Below are 21,459 nucleotides of genomic sequence, written 5' to 3'. Positions count from 1 at the left end.
CCAATCAAGCGATAGGGTGTTGGGTCGCGTTTGTTGCATTATGTCCAGGCCGTAGTCATGCGGTATTACTGTTCTGTAATACATGCTTTACTGCTACAACGTAGGCACATTATCAGTACTCTCAGTTGGTCCTCGTTACTTCTCCGCGGATTTTAGTTTTCTTTTCTTTCCTTCACGTTTTAATGAAGCGCATCTTGGATGTAAACACGTGAAACGTGAAGGGTCCACCGGACGCCGTAAGTGAAATTAGAAAGCTACGACACCTTACTGCTCTGAAGCGCATGATTAAAATGCAAATTTTTCACCTGTATTGGCGTAAAATTTGCTGAATTTAACGTGCACAATAATTTTTTTGCATTGCCGCATATATTGCTGCAATGCTGTGGCAGTCTTCTGAACACATTGTCGACTTAGGCAAAACAAAAATTTTCTTGCTCGTTGCAAAAGGTAAAACTGGTACTCAGTGTACAGTAGCTCGTTCATTCAAGGGGCAGAAAATCATCTCAAATTTTTTCGCTTCAGTAAGATTCGAAAATACGCTTTCCCTCTTCCCCGCCTTTTTTTCCTATTTCTAATGCACAGCAAGCATACAGGCACTGTAGCTGCCTCTTTCCTTCTTTCTTTAAAGGTCAGACAAGCTGTCCCATTAAAGGCACTATGCACTTGTTGGTAAAGGCATTGAAGTCGACTCGCTCACCCTTTGCCTGAGCTCCCGTTCGGACTCGAGGTCCTCTTGAAGCAGGCGGAGCTTGTCCTGGAAAAGAGAAAGAAGATATCGATGTCACGTGCACTGCTTGTAAATGCGTATTTTGAAGCAACTAGTCAACCATGTTGAATACACTAAAGTATGGGGTATCATTTCTGCATTAAAATGTGCACATGAACCTCGTCTGCAACAGTACAGGTAAAACCCGCTGCTTTTAGTAGATAATGATGCCATGCAGCGCACGAGAAATCTTCAGTCTGGAATATAACGTATACAGGCTAGCCACCGATTGCTCGCAATAAGCAAGCTGTACGAAAAAAAAACAATGAAAAACGGAAACGTTGCGTAGCCGTATGCCTCGTGCTGATATTTTTTCTTTCTGTTTCTTTTTGAACGGGGCAGCTGCAGTCTACTCGCGCAAAGAGCCTACGCATTATGCGAAGCGCGCAGAGCTGTTCGCCATCGCGTTTCGTTACCCGTGTCCCTTGTCCTTTCCGCGCGCACGTCCCGTCAGAAAGGAAGAAAGCACATTTCCAAGCCTTGCGCGCGACTGATTGGGCAAGCAAGACCTTTTAGAAGGCCCAGAACAGGCACCGGAGGCCCTTTGCCGAACCGCCCTATGGGGCTGCCGGCTTTCCCAACCGCTTATTTCAACCTCAGTCGTAGCAGAAGGTCAGCAAGCGGATTGAATATATTTGGCTCATTTGTTGCTTTCTCCGTACTCTCTTATTGTCCTTTTTTTCCCTCTTTTTTTTTGCAATCTTCCATCCCTGGGATTGTTTTCATTTCGTTTACTCCGAAGGAAATCTGATGATGCCTAAGCCGTACTTCTGCAAACGGTCGAATAGATAAACTCAATCGAAATCGCTCTCAACTCGTAAATATTAAATCAGACGTTCAGCGATCAAGTGACCTAATGTATGCAATCCGTGGAGCACACGCTGTAATGAACGTAAATGAGAGAGCGAGGAAAAGAAGAAAGGCCAAAGTAACAGCCCGCCTATTTCATTACATATAACGAGACCACGCACTCTCGCAAAAATGCAAAAAAAGAAAAGAAAAAAGAAATCATACTGTATGTCATCACAAGAAAAAATGAGACGCGACGATTCTTTACTCTTCGTTTTAAACTCTTTTTCCTTTTTTCCCTCTGCGTCACATGCCGGGCGTACGCTAATGTTGGATGCGGTCGCCATGAGATGGCTCCACTGACAGGCAACTCGATCTCGTGGTGGCGGGACCGAAAAGGCCCGGCTGGAGCTTCCCCCCCCCCTTTTTTTTAGACTGTCTCCTTTCGTTTCTTTGTCATTTTTTTGCCCTTTCTTGCTTAATTTGGTCCTCCCTTCACGCTTAGTTTTTTATCCCCTCCTTCTCCGTCTTTCCGCGTGTTCTCTTTAATGGCCTTTGTGGAATGCATGGTGGTGAAGCGCTATCTTTGTCGATCTAGCGTTACGCTTATTAGGTAGCCATTACCTTTCTCGGGAATGAAAATCTTCGTGGGTTTTGCAATCCAGAACCTTCTGCAATCAGCTTTTAAAGGGGGCTGGGGCATCGCGCAGTAAAAGATGAAGAGCTGACACTGCTTCGCTGTGTCTTCTTCTGTCGTCTCAAGTTTTTGTTTGCCGCAGTTGAAAGTTCCTTTTTCCTCCTAGGTTTTTCTATTTGCATGTGCGTTTCTCTTCAGCGTTTTGCCTGACAGCGCGCTGCCATACTGAGCAAAGATAATGTGTTTGTAGTGGAAAAGATAAAAAGAACCAAGGGGCGGAGCAAATGAAAGAGAATGGGAGAAACGACTGGCCTTACGAAAGCAGTCTAGAAATCGAGTTTCACCGTAGGACGCGCACGCACAAGGGAGGAATCTTCTTTCAGGCAGTCAGAACGCACCGCTGGCCTTTGTGTCGTTGCCTTTAAGAATGTGTCGGAAATGCGCGACTGAGTTCCTTCTTTCCAGTAGATTCTTAGCGCGGAAGAGCGGAGGAATAGCGCGGCTTTCCATAATAAACGCTAAACGAGCTTCCTTTGTCGAGACATGTCTTTTGATGCCGTCGGTGCGGTACCAGTAGAAGAACCAAAAAAATTTTTCGAAATGTATTCTCTGCCCATATGTCGCAATCATAGAGAAGTTGCTTGTAATTAATGATAATAAAAAACGGCTACTCAACTAGCATAGCACCCTTATAATTCAAATGTATGAACTTCCTTGGGGTCTTGCTTTTTTTCAGTTTTTTGTCACGACATGAAGAATAGCAAGCATAACAGAAATTTACATAAATTACGAAATATAGCGTGCCTAAATTGCGCTAAAATAATTTTGGGTTATACTCGCCGCTTCTTCCAATCGCAAAAACTGGCGCTAAGCGTTTATTTTTCTTCTTCGTGTGAATGGGGACCCAGTAGTTTCTCTAAGTTTTCATAATTACAGCATGGATAATGCCTGTTCTGAAAGGCATTTCATAGTCGGGAAATTGCAAGTTTTGCAACCTCTCCAGTTTCCGTCGATTCTCCGGCGTATTCCTGCTCGCGGTCATTGCGCTGCTAGCCGGCGAGGGCCTGGCGGCCTGACATTTCATCGCAGCCTCGCGAACAGTACTCGAGTATGCGTAAACCGACAACTGTCGCGTTCGTGCAAGAGCTGCCCTGCTTCGCCTGACGAAGGACACTCGACCGTCCATGGACAGACGCGAGCCTTCCTCGTGAAGCCCAGCATCGCTACTAATCGGGCCGAGCGACAACCGCGAGCCTTTTTTGCCATTCCTGCTGGAGACGGGCGGCGACCAAACTGGGGAACGCCTCGTTGTCGGTGGGCGTAAATAGAAGGACAGGTCGGCCGGAAAGGACGCCTGTGACAGAGGTCGTTGCGTATGACGTGGCGGCGCGTTGTGCGCGGCGCTCGAGACGAGGCGAGGAGGAGGCGCCGCCCGCCCAGTGAGCCACGCTCTGTTTCCAGCCGGCAGCGCCGCCACCCCGCTGCCCAGGAGGCCCTGGCAAGCCGAGGAGACCTGCTGGCGTTTATAAATACACCCGGCGGGATCTCCGGCCAGTGGCCAAATTTAGCGTCGGAGCCGGCGACGGTTCCTCCGTCGGTGGTGTGCAGCCCGCGAGCGCGCGCCTTCTTGGTGAGCTCACGCCCGATCGCTCCTTGCTGCCTGAAATTTTAGAGCTGCCCCTGGCGCGAGCGCTCCCTCGCTGGGGGTCTTGCTAGCGTACGGTTGGTCCCTCACCGGCAGGTAGCGTGCGTCAAAAAGAGCGGTGGCCTCCGAAGGCCCTAAAGGTCGCTGCCCCGGTGGCGGAAGCTACGCCAGGTCACCTGCTTGAGGCCAGCGATCTTGGATGCGACGCGCCAGTAACGTGCCCCGATTCCATCTCATTAGGCCTTTGAATCGCACTGTGCGACAGCCGGCGGAAACGAACAAAAGCTGCGTTTTCACTTTTTCTCCACTAACAGTTTTTGCACACCCTTGTGCATGGGTATCTTGACAACGGATAGCTTAGCGTACTGCGCTTTGCGTTCCGGCGATGGCGCCCTGTTCTTGCGTAAGACGAGTCGAGTAATGAACTCTGAATTAACGGTGCGCGCATTCTTCCGGGCCGTAACGCCGGGGCGATTATTGCGATGATGTAGATGAAGATTTTTGGAAATAGTGGCACGTAACCACTCTGGGTGATTAATGTACTTAGAGATACAATGAAAATTAGCTTTGACTTCCTTTTCGGCATGTCGGCCACAAGAGGCGCTCACGAATGTTATTATTCATGGCTGCGTGGCTCAACTAGACCCAATTTTGCAGCATATGGAAACGTGATTTCAAAACATTAGCTAATTGTTGACAAAATTGACTCTACAGTGTTTTACACATCAATCACTACAGTCCTTTGCGTTTCATTTTGTACCTTCTGGTAATATGTGTGCGCATTTCCTTATAAGCATCGCCCGTAGTTATTGCGTGGGTCCGTGTCTTATTGTCGTGAAAACATAAAAAGAAGCGAAGTATCTGGCATCACGTAGGTTACTTAGTTCATCATAATTATGCTTCGGCATTAGATTTGGAAATTTACCTTGCGGCATCCGCCATAAGCATTAAGAAGCAAGTATTTCTAATTCATCTTCTTTCAGTTTCACTAACTAAATGGATAACAGGGTGGTCTACGTACATTTATAAGATTTTATTAATAATATATCCTAAAACCTACTGATGTAAGAACTTGGCGATATTTTGTGCGACATTCACGTATGACATAACCGTATGTCGTTCTTTTCTCTTCCGCATTGTGTGACAACTTCGGTGTCTAACTCAAACGTCAACTTACCTACTGTGGTCAGCGATAGTCGTAAGTCACTCTACAAAAATGAATATGAATGTTCAGTTTGTTCGTGCAATTTTGCGTGAATAGAACAGAACCCGGCTAGGACACTTACTCCGGATTCTTCCTTCACCCATGCTTTACCTGCGAGGCTTGCGTAAAGCGCATTTTACTTACAGGAAGAGTTGATAATTGCAGGCTGACCAAAGAGCCCACTTAGAGCACTAAATTTACTCTTCTATACTAAAGAGTCGTGCATACGTTTCCTACTCCTGCACTTAGGAGACCGATAGGTTGCCTCGCGTGATAATTATCGGTCCGGCAAAAGTCAGATTCCTGAAGTGGTGCCATATATTACTCCCTTTTTTATAGATATCGTCAGGCATGCAGTGTTTGGTAGCAGTAATGTAAAACCAAATGCGCAGTGGTAGGTTTAAAGTGCGATCATTACTTATCAGTAAAATATTTCCTGCTGTCCTTCCCATGCTTTTGTTCTCCATTTTCAAGGCACGGAATTGTTTTCAAATCCGAACAATCATCTCGAAACAACCTCGCTTTGTAGTGGTGGTGCTGGTAATAGTGGAAGCGACAGCCTAGCTTGATATTGATGCCCCTTGATATCAAGCGGCATATCACCAGCTATTTGCGTTTTTGTGGTGTACTGGCGCAAAACAAGGCTACTTGCTTACTGGCATGCATGGGTACGATACCGGGATGCTACGTTGGTGCCGCTCCTTAAATGCCTGCTGTCACACTTCGCGCGTGTGACAGAGCATGTGTTACCTCCTGCGCGACCTCGTCCGTACAAGGCGAAAGGCTGTCACCGTAACTTATATGATGCAGAATTGGCTGTTCAAGCCCGCTGATGGAGGCAGCTGTGCCCCTCGCGACTGAAGGCGCACGTGCACCCGCACTTTCTAATACTGTTGGCTACCTGCCGTAATTTGCAGGTGGGCATTACTATCGTCAGGACAACAAGAGGCGCGACTCAAGCGAAAATTTGCAGGGGATAATGCCATACATTTTGCCTAGAATTATCATTTGGCTACGGTATTATTTTGTCACATAAATATTTGTGTCAATACAATTCACTCTTCCGTTGCTTTCGGCATGTCGCATTGACGGCCATGAACCGTCAAATGCGAGTGGATCAATTCACTAACTTTGCTGTTTTCCACGGTATATTCTTACACAAAGAGATGCAGCCTTATGCAATTTTATGCAGCGTTAATGGATCGTTAATCCAACGATAGGATACCTTAACTTTACTACTTTGGCTCAATAGTTTAACCTTAATAGCATAGCTTAATTGTCAGTCTGGCACCTAGGATGAACCACTTCACTATACTTGAACGGTGCCTTTTGAACCACAACGACGACCCTGTTGTAGAGCATCCGCCTATAGAGGCCGGAGTTACTGGGCTCAAACCTCAGTGCCACCGACAGCCCTTACTTTTTTGTAATGTTAAGCATTGTCCCCTCTTTTGGTGCTGAGCTGGGTGGGGTGGCCCTGCAGGTATTTTTCAGCGTTGGTCTCTGAGCACCTTGCTTGGAAAAACAGGCGGCCTTGTAGTAGACCATCCGCCGCTTCTGTGGGATTTAGACCAGAGCTGCCGCCAAGAACCTTCCGGAAAATATGTACCAGTGCGTTCCTGACCAGGTGCACGGCCTCAAGGGGACCATCAATGCTTGGAAAAAGGAGCATCCCCACACAATAGATGCGTGTGTGCCACATGGGACATTGCTGACATAATACCGCCACACCTCTCCGGCACAACATTTTGAAAGTGCACGCTAACTGTTACGAGTTGTGAAAATCACCCGTTTTAAAATCGGTTTATTATTAAATTACACACTGCATCTTGAAGTGGCTGAACACAAGGCAATGCTTAGCGTTTCTTAGCTTTCCTCAATTTATCTAGCCGTTCCTGCGGTGAGGTGTTGCTGCAAGTGTTACCCTACGCTTGGGCACTTGCTCCCCAAGCAGCATGAGCCAGGTGGCACCACTGATGCAAGCCTCCGGAGGTTCCAAGTACGCTCGAGCTTGAAGAGCAGCCGCGTCCTTTCGTAACGGTCTCTTTTCGCGCTTCCAAATTGAGGCACGCCGCCATAGGACGAAAGAAGGTCATGTGAGTTTTGTCTTGTGCAAACGTTGGCAGCCATGCATTTCAGCGCTCGAGAAGCTTACGTCGTGTGTGGCGAAAACGAGACAGAGACACTAGCGCCACTTGAAGGCTTGTAAAGCGGCCACTAGCCTGTTCCTGCGGGCAGAATTTGCAGCTGGTTAGAAAGCACGAAGCACTGTATGGCGTCTTGCATGTTGGTGCTACCACCCTCATTCCTGCATTTCAAAGGATATTTGTGCCTGCCTCTCAACTGCTGCTAACGCAGGTGAAATGGTTGATTTCTACGCTCACAATGTTATTGATAGTGTTCCGATACTGATTACAAAATAAAGTTATACGTCGAGAAAGGGGGAATGTTATGGGAGAGGCTGCGTAATTTTGTTTTCCTACGAATTCTGAACGAGAGTAGTTCTGATTCATCCTAAAGCTTGCCTTTCATAAATACGTCTGCCTGCGGAGTTCCCTTTAACATGATATTATTGGTATTCCGATTAAACATAGCAGTGTTTATTTTCCTCGAAACATAGGTATTCTGATTATATATGTGTGCAGTATGAATATTTAGAATACTCTAGCAGAATATTTGTTTCAGAGCTCTAGGTCGCGTATTCTTGCCTCCCTAAAATTATCTGTTTGATTAATATTATCAGTAGAAATAGTCTCCACTCTTTCTTCGCAATGTTTTATGTATTTGAGAAAAGAACGAGCTGAAAAGTACGCAACATTTTAACCCGCTCTTTCACTTGCCGATGCTCAACAAAGCGAAACTCCCCGAAACTCGATGCCATGACCAAATGAGGTGGCGTAATTTTGCAGGTCTGGTACAAGCCGCCATTACCCCCTTTATAGCAAAGATACAAAGATCCAGCAATAATATCTGCCGTCTGAACAGGTCTCGCAAACTGTAATTATTGCTGTCTCTCACATCTCCGTTAACGCTTTACAGCACTTACGTAAGCATTCACTGAAGGTCAATGACTAGGCCGGCAGACGAATAGACGAAGCTTTGCCAAGTGCTTGCTTGTAATTGAGCATTCCTGGTATAGAGCTCCCAGCTTTCATTTTCGTAGTAGTCGTTGTGAGTGCCCGCCGCCTCAAGCTAACAGCAATATTTAATGCGTTAGCTGTCTGTGCTCGAAGTCGGAGATACAGTACTTTAGCAGTGTTAAAGAGTGGAGTCGTCGCTCTATGTACGTTCTATTCGACAGAAAGCAAGCTCTGCGCAATACAAGCTTTACAACAACAGGCACATCGCGCAAAAAATGGACACTGAATCAGTATAAGCATGTGAATGTATTTGAAGCAGCAACGGGAGTTTGTTGAGTACGCCTTGCTCCCGATACTCCCTCAGATCTGGATCGAAATGTGAGGCAAAACCTGAGCAGAAAGGTATAGCCAATTGCATATATTCCTGGCTCCCGCAAATTGGGAGCTTAGTAAGTTGGCCTGGCTCTACCAAGCCGCTTGTAGAAAGAAAGTGAATAATCGTGTTCCCTGCAGTTCTCTACCACGCTCACTCAGTCGGTTGGTCAATATAGTTGTGCAAAACCAATATATGCGTAGTTATTAATACTATATTCACGCATTCGACCATTTCCTTTTTTTTCTGTGAAAGTGGGAATGAGCATGCAGGTACACTACTACATGTGTTCTGTTTGTTCAGAGGCTTTCAAGCAAGCTGAACGTCTTTGAATTTTCCCTCAGTTTTCTGCGTTTCACTGAGTAATATTCCGCCTAGCAACGAAACTTTTTCACTGACAGACACACGACCTGTGCGCACTTCACGCGGACTGAACTTTAAAATTTTTGTTTCAACAAATACCTATTGCGTTCACAGTGTTCTGCAAGCGAACTGCAGAAACGTGCAGTCACAACGGGTGCTGATATTCTCAAGACGGAGTCTGACTACCCTTCAACATGCGCTCTTCTTTCCCCTCGCTGTCGTGATTTCTTTTTTTTAATTAGGTCTCAAAGCATACCCGTGACGGTCACTGCGTCCTGATAACAATTAGCTAGGTCCATTGCATTCTGGTGGAGCGTACTCGACAAGCGCACCGAGACGTCGCCTCAGCCATTGCCGCCGTTTCGTTGGGAAGGCTTGACTTTGTCAGGAAGACAAGTCTCCAAGCTGAAACGTTGGCGTAGGGTAAGGCGAGACCAGGGTTATGCTCAGCCCCGGTAACCACCTCCGGCGCCCCTTCCTATGACTGCCAGTGAGCGTGGCGTGTAAAGCGGCCGCCTGGACGCGTGAGCGAGCGCCGTCGATGTCAAGCAGTGCGCAGACAAACCGCAGCCCGCGAAAGAGCGGCGGTTCGTCACGCGACCAGCCACCGGCGCGTGCTCGATGCGTGCCTACCTCAAGCCTGGTGAGCGCGCCGAGGTCGGTGCCATATTCGATGGAGATATCTCCAGAGCCGCCGGTGCTCTTGTACATGTACTTGCTGGTCCTGGCAGACATGGTCGGTCTTCTTCAGCGGAGCCGAGTTCGTCGAAGTGGAGTCGAAGTGTGGGCAAGGCTGGGGTCCGCGCACCGGGGAACCAGAACTCACACACCACACCAGTGAGCGGTAAGAGCCCTCGACGTCGAAGTGAGCAGAGCACGGGATCGCCACTTGAAGGTCCTTCCAGAGGGCTGACTTGGCCGAGTGAGGGCGCGCTGGTCGCCTGCAGCCAACAAGGTGCTCCTGCGAGGCTTTAGGCGCGTTGCTTTTTTGCTGCGCGACCGGCCGGCTGCAAGAGGGCGGCTCTGGGCGGCCCGTTTTGGGACTCCGCGCTCCGAGCTCGGATTTCCCGGACCGGAGCCCTTTTTGGGAAGCGCGCCGTTGGCCCAGTGCGCGAGCCGCGAGCATGCCTCGGAGACGGCGCTCGGCCGCCGGTACGCTCGCGCTGCAGCCGCAGGCGCGCGAGTTGCTCGCGCATGGCCATATACGCGAGAACAGGAACGCACCGATGACGGGCGGCCAGAAATCGCGCGGCCGCTCTCGGGCGTATACGGGCCGTCGGGAATGAAGCATGACGCCATGCTTCGGGCAGGAGACACGTCGATTTTGACACATACGACGATGCACGTCGGCGAAGAGAACAAAGGACGCGGATATCCCAGTAAAAAAAAAAAAATCTCTGGAAATAAAGTGACCTGTTAGGCTTTGTTTATTGTATCTTGGATCGCTGTCATGCGTTTTTGTTGTAATATCTATTTTATGTTTGCATGGAAACCAATATCGTTGCATTCATTTCTAGTAGTCTAGACTATGTTTAAAATGAGTTCGTAGAAGTACTTTATTGTCTCACTTTGCCGAGAAAATCTTGTCCATTGAAAGACGCTTCACATAGCAAATTACAAATTTAAACCACTTTTTTTTTTCCTTTTATGGGGCTCAAGCCTTTCCAGTTCGAGGTGTGATTGTTATCCGGAGCTTGAGATTTTTTTGTACAAATCTGCCTCATTGATATTCCGTATCAAACATGCCAGTGTCTTCGCTGCTGGCACCTTGAGTGGGCGGGGCTCACACCACATGATGCCTACCCCGTAGGAGTGGCGCATATCATCTGCAGTCGATTGGTCCAAGCGGCACGATTGTTACCAAAACAGACTGTCTGGCTCTGCTCGTGTCGAAGTCCACGTGTTCTCGCAGCCGCCGCCCGGCTAGGCGTAAATGACACCTCCCGCTGTCCACACGCCGTACACGTAACGGCACACCTGGCTTCGCCAAGGCGGTTTTCGGGGAGCCGCCATTTTGGAATCACCTTTCCCAGCGGCGTCGAGGAATGTGACCGGCAAAACTTGAGACTCTCCACTCAAAAACGTCGACTTGCTGCAGCAGGGTTCGCCCCCATCTCCTCGTCTTCGTCCCCTCCACGCGCACTATCTCCCTCTCTTTTTTCTTCCTCCTCTCTTACACTTTCCTCGGGTGCTTCAACCGCTCTGATTTGTGAATCCTTTAAAAATAGCCCCCAGCAGTTCCTTTTCTTCTTCTTCTTAGCTTGCGACTCCTCCGCGCGTATTTTTACTTTCCCTGCTTGTTTCCGCTGCGGCTCGCTTGTGGCAACTTGTCTCTCAGTCTCTAGCTCCTGTCTTCTCCACGTCTTCTTTTTTTTTTTGCTCACGTCATGAGCACGAAAAAAAAAAAGAAAGGACAGCCTCAGAGTTTGCTTTTGTCTTTGTCTCCGTTTCTTTCTGCATTGGTCCTCACCGCGGCAGTGGAAGCAAGCAAGCGCTGGTGTCACCGCAGCGGAGTCATCCTCACTGATGACTGGTGTTTTGGGTCTTGCATCGGCTGCCGAGAGCAAATAGGAATGCAGCAGAAGAGCTTACCGTTTGCTCTCAGAGTTTAGTCTGAATGGTTTGAGCTTTTCGCGGCCGTAACACTGGTTCTAAAAAGAATTACCCGAGCATTCGAAGGAACGGACATTGCTTGACCGTCGCAGCTGTTGCACCAGTCGTTCCGACATCTGCATTTTCAGCTGGTTTGCCGTTGTCAAGATGACTATGCGTCACGAGGACGGTTGCTTTTCTCTTCGTAAAATTCCATTGGAATATATTGTTCGTCGCTATGCCTGAACTTCAGACAACAGAAAATCGATCATTTTAGGACCATCTTCACACCGCGAGCAGATTAGCTTGCTTTAGTCTCGATCGCCCAGGAGACTATGCCGCAAGGGGCAGTCTCTCGCGCGATCGAAGTGAAAGAGCAGCACGTCGCTACAATCTTCAGCACAACTCGGCGACCTGAGAAGCATTTGCAAGACCGGCAGAGCGCAGAACGTCCTTACGATGATATGCACATGCGCTATATTTCGTCAAATGTAAGTGACTACTTCTTGATCTTTCATTGTTGGACGTAGGCACTCGGTGATCAAGCGCCCCTACAAAGCGTTTGCTCGCCGAGCGCCTACGATTAAGGGGCCGGATTCACAAACATTTTCGCTTGTAAGTGTTCTTTGCCATGGTGCGGTGGCCTTCTCTAATATGTCCAGCATCAGGATTTGGTTGTTTTTGTGAGTATACGTGCAAAGTTCCATATTTAGCTGTGATCGTGTTTAATCAGTGCACGTGGCGATACAAAGATGCAGTAATCATCTTTAGTACATCAGCAAGAATCAAGTTCAAAAGCCCTCACGGTGGTCCTTAATAATTTACTGCGCAAATATTATTGGTACTGCCCGCTTATCGGTGCGAGTTGCAGAAAATTACTTCTCCCTTTTCGTCTTTAAGATTTGTTGGTTATGTTCGATCTCAGTCCAGGGGCCCTATAACGTAAAACTATTCCAGTATGTTTTTATTGTAATCTCCTGACGTCAAATTTGCGTAACCGCCGACGTAAGCATCTGGAGGTGACCCGCAGGGTTGTCTGAACAGACCAATCAAACGCTCTCCTCGTTCACAAAAGGTCACTTTTGTTTGCTTGAAAAACGAATAACATTGCCTACACTGAGCGGCTTGTCGTATCTAATTGGCTGACAATAGGTGAGGACCACGCTCAAGTGGAGAGGGATTCGATGGGGCCGAGCCAGTGCATTGAAAATCGATAATCGGATGAAGAGGGTGGTGCCGGCGTCTGCGATTGGTCCACTTTCTCTGACTTAGCTTGCGGTGGCTGGTCGAAAATCGCGGCGACATGCAACGGAAGCTTAAGAATGACGGTAAAACGAATCCTCAGCAAAGAAGAGTTGGAAGAACGAGGTTGTAAACGTGCCGAAAGTGCTCGAAAACGTTACACGGCCACGCAAAAAGTTTCATAATACGCAAATAAACCCATGCTTTCCGGCTGGTGTGAGTAGCCAGTACCTGAGCGATCGGCAGCAGCCATCTTTTGTTCCTTTCGTAACGGGGCAGCCTGTGGCTATTCAGAAGAAAATTCAGTTTTGTTCGGCATATTAATGCATCTTTAACGCGCACACGTCACTTTGACGCGGGGAGTATTCGCAGTTTTGTGACGTAGCGTGGCAGGCAGGTGAAGTGCGTGAAGCCCGAAAACTTTTGACCAATAGCCGATGGCTAATCGCGAATAGGCGTCGAATCATAAATAACTATTTTTTTCTTTTGTTCGGTCAAATCATGCATAATCAGTGTGTACACGTCATATCAGATGGGGAGCTATCGCGGTTTTCGAGACGTCGCGTGACAGGCAGGTGACGGGGGGGTGGTCCAAAAAAGTTTTTGACCAATCGCGGAGGGCTGATTGCAGAATTGGAATAGAAATGTTTGGAATAGTTTGACGCTATAGCGCCCCAGATTGGAGCCACGAATTTACTTGCTATGTAGCGATATCGTCCACTTATATTTGAATTTTCGCTAAAATTATAAAAAATTCGATTCTGGGGCTTTTACCTGCCAAAATTATTATTTGAGGCACGCCATAGTGGAGGCAACCGGGTTAACTCTGACCACCTGGGGTTCTTTAACGTGCACCCAATGCATGGTACACGGGCGTTTTCACGTTTCACCTCCGTCTAAATGCTGCCGCCGTTGCCGGGATTCGACCCCACGCTCTCGGGCTTATTAGCGTAACGCCATAGCCACTACGCCACGACGGCGGGTTTGAATTTTCGCGGTCGCATTCGTATTAGTTAGGTTTTTAGGTCCGTTAATGGCGAATTTACTCCTAAATGACTTCATAGGTAAGATGCGGGAATTTCAACTAGTACTTTTGCATCTTTAGCGTGCACACGGCTTTAAAGGCCCGACCACACGGAGCACGGGATACGCGTCTCGCTAAGCGTATACGTGAGCGCAAGCATCTCCGAGTCAGAAGGAGTGTGACGAGAGGGCAGGGCAGGGATCGTGATCCAGAAATATGACCCCGATCGGGCTCGATCGTAATCTAAAATGTCCCGCGTATGACACCCGTATAAAATTCGAGCACTTGCCTGTTATGGCAGCGTCGGGCGACACATTTCTCGCCATCTCGGTCAACAAGAATCCCGTCATGGGCTTATTCTTATGGTGCTTGTGTTTAGCATACCAAAGTGCAGGCAGAGCCTCGACGCAGGCGACTAGCGGTTCATTATTAATAGCGCCCATCGTCTTTGTGCGACACGGAACCAGCGGCGACTGCTGGAGTGTCAGCATGATTCCGAAACCACCACCAGTTGTTTCCAAACCTGCGAAGTTTACGTGCCGGCCACGTGACACGGCGCACTGGCTGCCACTTCTGTCGCGTGCGCTCAAAATGACGCTAAAAGCCAAGCACTGCACTGCCCTATACGCGTCTCTCCCCTCTAGACGCGTATAGGGCACGGCCTCGCAGACGCGTGACGCCTATAGCCAGCCATGTACGATTAGCCGCGTGTGGTTCGGCCTTAGGAGCTTGCAAAATATTGTACTGTCCTTCTCGTCGCTGCACTAGTAACACTTTTGTCTTCACTCAGTCTTTTCTTCATAAAGCATTTTCGCTATTTTTGGGTGTGCGGGCATTTCGATATGCTTTCATCACCCGACTGTGACCACCGCTAAAGGAAGAAAAACTTGGGATATCATGTTATACGACAATTGACCAGTGCGCTACACAAAATTGAGTTGTTCTTATAAAATCTGCCAGCGTACAGATTTATATGTGCAATGGCGTAGCTCAAAGCAATACTCGTGGTATGAAAATATTATTGTCTATCTCTGCACAACGGGCTTATTAACCCTTTAATAACGAGTATTGCCTACAGGCGACATATCAGGAAAACAAATTCTAGCTGAGTTTTTGTATTGAGTATAAAGTTTCTTGCTACATGTCTTCGGTCAAACTGAATGACAGGCAGCAAACGTCATTTGTTAGTTCAGAGCAGGAACACAGGATGAGGAAGAAGTTTGGCACGCGACTCACTTTCTTTTGCAAGCACGCTCCGAGCAGACAGACCGATGCAAGGTCTCCGGCTACAGTCATGTGGTGTCACACACATGACGTAAAGCAAATGCAATGTACACCTATGATTCAGATATGACGAGAATTGCCTGGACAAATTCCAAACGAAGCCATAGGTGGCTTGGGGCGAAGGTCCCTTCCAGTTTTCTGCATTCTGTATATTTTTTTCCCCTATAGTCTAAAGAACTCCCCGCAAAACGTTTTTTTTTTTCCTTTTCGTTGCTTATGATTATTCTCGATGTGTTTTGCACATTGAGACAGAAGCCAAATTTTTTTTTCCTATTTATATGTGTCGTCAATAAACAGTTAATTCGTTCGTACACGCAGTGCTTTTTTCTGTTTTCCAGCATTGCGTTTCAAGGTAGCGCAAATGTCTCTGGTAATTTGATCTAGTTGCGTATGATTATGTGTGGATTTAGTTTACTACCCTGTCATCAGGAACCAGTGTCTCCAGGTTCAGGACACATAATCTCTTGAACTCAGATTAGGCTAATAAGTTTGCATATTATTATTTCGTATTATGAATATTAACATGTTTGAAAGACCAAACTCTGAAGCAGAAAAAATCTGGTCAAGCAACATGTGGTGCCCATTTAAAGGCTATGCGCGCATGGCTTGGAACTGGCATCCTTGAGAAGGAAAGTAAATCATTTCGTTATTCTGCCAGTAATAAATTACCAGACTAAAACTAGAGAACTAACAAAGTTAGTTGGAAGAAAGGTAAATAAAGAATCACGCTACAAATAATAGACGGATGACAAACGTAGTGCAAACATATATAAAGACGATAGTACAGATTAGACAACAGGCACAAGCTAATGATCTTCTAGTTTCGATTTCGAAACAAAAGGAAGAGATGGCAAGAGACATAGACAGAGACAGTTTAATGGAATCTGAAGAAGTTAACCTCGGACTTGGGAAGGTCATGTACGGTGTAGGTGTTTATCAGAGACCCCTGGCGACAAGGGAAGGAAAGCACAGTCGAAGGCCGCCGATAATGAAAAAAAAACGATGAAATCTGAAAGCTTTGGGAATTTAGGGTGGGTTCCGTTAACGCACAACAGAAATAATTCGCAGTCTTATAGAGAAATGCATTTACTCTGTAGTTGATCTGATTAAGGTTATGTTGATAATAATTCAGCTGCGGATGATATTGTTCTTTTATCACCACAGTGAATGTAATGCAACAAGGTACTGTGGCTCCGCGGCTCTGGCGTCCCCCGGGGAGCCTGTCGTGAACTTGATTTCCATATCCAGAGGCGACATTTCTGTGGGGCATGTTATGGGAATGGCAACAAAGACAGTCTCGGGGGGCATTTCCTTCTCTCCCCTTATGTATATTGTCTGGCATGCGGCCACTGTAACCATGTTGGGGTAAACGAAATGTGTGGTGGTGAGAGTGACGAATGATGAGCGAGTAGTGAAAGAAAAATCCGGGAAGCACGAGCAGGCAAGGTGGAGTGCACATTCTCTTGTATATATATTCGTGTTTTTGCACTCGAGTATATTCGTGACTTATGAACCACCTAAGCCGAGGCAGGGCTCCCTCAGTATAGATCGGCAGCGGTGTTCTAAAACCTTTGTCCATCTAGAGATTAAATGTGACTGTTCATGATAAAGACACGGACGGTAATTTGGTTGGGGGCGCTCGATCCCAATTCTGTAGCATTCGTTTGAAACCAACACATCCGTGGTTTCGAGTGTGAAAAGCTAGCTATATTGTATCGCGCTTGACATCGCAATACAAAGAGCTGAACGTGCGAATGAAAGATCACAGATCGCTTACTTCAGTTTTTTTTTTTTTAACAATGTCATGTTGAATGCAAAGAATGATATGTCACTGTGACTCGGCTATAGCGTTGCGCTTCTGAGCACGAGGTGGTCGGTTCAATTCCCGGCCGCGGCGGCCGCATTCCGTGTGAAGGCAGAATGCAAAAACGCTCGTGCGCTGCGCTTTGGATGCACGCCAAAGAACCCGGTCAAAAGAAACACCACAACAACTTCTCTCATAACGCGGTGCACAGCTTCGGGAGATTAAATCCCGCAATCTAACTTGGAGCACATCATAAAATTCCGCGTTGGTGTGCCAGGTGTAGAAGTAGTGAGCATTCGTATCTATCAGCAAAATCTAGAAGGTGAAAGAAGTTTTCGGCGGTCTAAAGAAGTTACATAATTATAAATGCGGCATTACGTGCGAAATGATTATGGATGGCAACAAAAAAAAAACGGTTTATTGCAGTTGCAGGAACTGCACAGTGATCGGCTAGATGTCGCGAGCTCTATGCTGGTATTTTCTGCTGTGAGAAGTGGGAAACAGGAGCAGAAGACGATGATCGCTGATGATTACGCATACGTGCTTTATGTGGCTGAGCTAACATTATTCTGCTATCAGCTGCTGTAGAAAACTTTAACGCTTACAAGCAATTATTCACCTTATTAGACAGTCTTGCCTTCGCATCATTATAACGCTCTAGATAGAGATGTGCTTATAGCACTGAGCACTGGCGCAGGTACCAAGTACCACCGGGATTTGTTTCCTTGGAAACGTCCCTTATTTTCTTTCTTTTTTGCACTCTTGCTATCTGTGCAGACGCACAACTGCACTGCTTTCGCGGTGGTCTAGGGGCATGCTGGTTAGGCTACGGCCATCTACTACATACAGCTTTGCTCACATGTCATTGTAGGCTAGCTCAGCCAGCAGCGTCCACGTTAGCATGGCGGTCCTCTTGTCGTGTGTAGTCATAGGTGGCCGGCGCATGTCTTGGGCTATCTCTGTTTTTGTTTTCGTTTTTTTCAAAGCATTTCGTTAGTAAAGTGCTCTCTGCCATTGGCCTGCCGGCTTCGCAAATGAGATGTCGAGCATTAGAATTGGCTGAAATTTTACCTTACGAACACGTCTAGCCTAAGACATGTTTGTGGATCCTGGCCCTGTTTCGCTGTTGTGGATATACTAGGCAGCCTCAGAATATATGAATTACGGTGGCGGGCGTGCTTTAGTGCAGGCACATGCCTGCGTTAGGACTGCTCGTGGAACTCGTGCCGCAAAGGCATAGAAACAGCGCAGTGTGGTAGCGAGGCGACGAACAAATGTCTGCTTGCCTCTGGCACCGTGTCCAGTTGTGCATGCGATTTTTTTTTATGAACGCTTCAGCAGTCGGCGCTCTTTATAATATCCACTTTGAATTCGTTAAGCTCGTAGTATAACGGAGGGGGGGGGGGGGGAGTGAACAGGCATTGGGCCAATACGTGAGAGTACTTTAAGCACTACGATGCGAGGAATAACGGCGCCTTTTGCCATCAAACAGGTGTACGAACTCTACATCATTTAGGTTCTAGATGCGATCACTAATAAACGACAGTATTATACGAGAAAATCATATGGCTTTAGAATACAATGACCGAGTTTAGATAGATACTGGTATTGTTTTCCCCCATATGGGCTGTTATCATACATCTTCCTTATCCTTTATTTATCTGTTCGTTAGCATGTACCAATTGGCTTATGTTACTAATATGCTGAGTCATGTGGAAGTATCTTAGGAACTAAACTGATCTTAGAGTATTCTAGCACCTGGGGGGGAGGGGGGTTATTCTGTAGGAGTCCACCTAGTCGCTGCTGATTGGATGCAGCTGTACGAGCGAGGAGCAGACGAGCGGCCCCAGCCAATCAACAGCTGCCGAACGAAATGGACAGTCCACTAGGTGGACTCCTACAGAATACCTCCCCTGCTATTTTGTGTGGATGGACATTGTACGTTTTCTCTTTTTCTTTTCTTAACAGGGCATCGCAGCTTTTTTCATGCAATTTGATTGCCCTCAACCACAACACTCGAGACTTGTCCAAGCCTATGTTTATGTGTCGAGCCAGACTCCTCGGATCACGGGCCCAGCCGCTTGCTGAGGCGCTCGATGACAGCCTCTGAAACGATTGTCCCGCCTTTACTGAGCGTGCATACTGCACCGGAGGTGACACGAGCGCACTAGTTTCTTGTTTCTTCAGCAATGTCCTCGCCTAGTCTTCTTTTAAGCAGCCGGGAGTTATACGAGCGAAGGGAAGCCTAGAAGCACGCGCGCTTAATTACGCCCTGGCTTTATTCGGTTGAGGAGGCCTGATGCTGACGTTGAGTAGCGCCAGCGTACGCCATTAAGGGCACCGCGCTGCTTCGAAAGGGAGCCTCCCCGTTTCTGATATAACAGCGTGTATAGGGAAGGCGCTGTCCTTGCGACACCACCGCCTTTCCCATATTAATGCAGGGAAGCCGTCGTTTGTCACGAATGTCTCTGCTCCCGTATACGCGTGCTTCTTGTGGTTGTTGCACTTCCTCTGCGCCGAGGAGATCCGCGTGGCGCTTTTCTTTCTCGCCGTGTCCGTAAGGGCTTTGTGCAGTGCGCCGCCTGTGACGGCCCCAGCGGTTGTCAACGGCTGCGCGCGATCTTCCTCGTCTGCATTATTTTTTGCCCCCCGCTCAGGCCGCGTATAGTCTTGCCGACGTCGCCTTAGCCGTGGCACGGTTCCAGAAGCGCGCATGGTACTCCCGGCTGCCTGATTCTGGCTGAGATGAGTCAGCGACGAGAAGTGGATGCTCCCTCTGATTCACAAGCATGCGGCAGCAGCCTTTCGAAACAACAACCCCCGCTGTTTTAGTCACCACGAATTACAGCGCGACCAAGTAAATAGAACGACCCGTGTAGAACACAGCCAAAAGGAAGTGGGGGCCACGTGACTGCCACTGTTACTTGAGGCTTCTTTTGCAAATATTGGCTCTGATGCGGAAGCCTGTACTCCGTCCGACGTGCTCTGTCGTGTTCCCCTTACTTTTTGGCTAGCAAGCTCAACGGGAGACGGCGGCAACGTCGTTTGGTTTTGACTGCTGTATCAGTTGCACGTCGCTCAGAGTCGCATCGTGAACATTAAGGCCAGGAAGTCCTTAAAGGGGCTCTGGAACGCCCCCGTTCCGCTTTGAATGTTCTTCGTGCGGTTCTTATGGCATTCCGATGCGCTCTACTCCGTCGTTGAATATGAATGTCGTCATTGCTAGATTTGTTTGTTAGGCTCTAAGGATGAGGGCAACACGTTCACAAGCATATGGTTGAATAAGAAAGGAACAAAGCACATTCCTCATTAATGACCACGTGTCACGAGAGACACGTGCACCGCGGCGGGCCGGGATGAGCGCGTTTGCAATCATGCGACGAGATGGAGCGCGAATAGGAGGGGAAAAAAATGAGGCAACACAATAGCTAAATTGGGGAAATAATGCCACATGCGTCCCTTAAAAACCACGAAAAGCCCAACAATTTGCGGATAATATTTAACGAAATTGTTATTAGGTTTTAGAGTGAATCGCACCTCCAACAAAAAGAAATAAAGCATGCGCAAAATAACTGAAATGAAAATAACTTCAGTGTTCACGTAGTTCAGTAATAGGAATGAACACAGGTATATTTATATAATTTGAATGCACACCTACATAGCAATGTACAACTTATCCTAAATACTTCCTCATTCTCACTCAGTTCAATACAGTTCAAACTAGTCGAATTTTTCTGAGCAGACAATCCTAAGAAAGGAAAAAAAATTGCTGTCGTCTATACAGCTGAAGATGGTTTACCCAATTATTCGCTAGTCCTCCAAACTCCAGGGACCGTATAATGTAAAACTATTCCAATATGTTTTTATTCCAATCTCCTGATGTCAAATTTGCGTAACCGCCGACGCAAGCATCGGGCGGTCACCCGCAGGGTTTTCTGAACAAACCAATCAAATGCTCCCCCTTTTTTTTTATTGAAATGAATATTAGGAGAGGTTGGTGCCTTTATGGTGGCACTGGCTACTCCTTGTTACTTGGCAAAGGAAACAAATTTGTGTAAAAAGGGAGAATAGCAACACGAAATATGGCACTCCTTCATAAGAGGTCACTTTTGTTTGCTTGAAAAACGAGTAACATTACCTGCACTGAGCCCAAGTGGAAAGGGATTCGATAGGACCGAGCCACTGCCTTGAATATCAATAACCGGATGAAGAGAGTGGTGCCGGCGTCTGCGATTGGTCCGCTTTCTCTTACGTAGCTTGCGGTGGCTCGTCGACAATCGCGGCGGCACGCAACGGAAGCTTAAGAATGACGCTAAAACAGATCCTGAGCAAAGAAGAGTTGGCAGAACGAGGTCGTAAACGTGCCGAAAGTTTTCGAAAACGCTACATGCCCACGCAAAAAGTTTTATTACACGCAAATAAACCCCTGCTCTCCGGCAGGGGAGTAGCCAGTGCTGGAGCGATCGGCGGTAGCCATCTTTTATTCCTTTCGCAACGGGGCAGCCTGCGGCTATTCAGAAGAAAATTCAGTTTTGTTCGGCATGTTAATGAATCTTTAACGCGTACGCGTCACTTTGACGCGGTAAGCTTTTGCGGTTTCGTGACGTCGCGTGAGAGGCAGGTGAAAAGGGTGCAGCGCGAAAGCTTTTGACCAAT

General features: G+C 47.5%; 2 protein-coding genes across 2 annotated transcripts in view; one reads left to right on the top strand and one right to left on the bottom strand.

The window, feature by feature from the left end:
- Prm (Paramyosin) overlaps positions 1–9,778 on the bottom strand; it is a 33,660-nt gene extending 23,882 nt beyond the window's left edge. Inside the window, exons 1-2 of the mRNA XM_065429488.1 lie at positions 9,491–9,778; positions 698–754 (exon numbers count right to left, since the gene is read on the bottom strand). Of these exons, the coding sequence (XP_065285560.1) occupies positions 698–754; positions 9,491–9,592 (159 nt within the window). The 5' untranslated portion in view covers positions 9,593–9,778. The remainder of the gene's footprint in view (positions 1–697; positions 755–9,490) is intronic.
- LOC135900057 (uncharacterized) overlaps positions 1–21,459 on the top strand; it is a 332,823-nt gene that overhangs the window by 273,211 nt on the left and 38,153 nt on the right. The window lies entirely within an intron of this gene.

This window comes from Dermacentor albipictus, chromosome 1 (genome assembly GCF_038994185.2).
Source record: "Dermacentor albipictus isolate Rhodes 1998 colony chromosome 1, USDA_Dalb.pri_finalv2, whole genome shotgun sequence".
Taxonomy (NCBI): domain Eukaryota; kingdom Metazoa; phylum Arthropoda; class Arachnida; order Ixodida; family Ixodidae; genus Dermacentor; species Dermacentor albipictus.
Note: the sequence above shows the minus strand (reverse complement) of the source record. Positions and strands in the feature narration are given on the sequence as shown.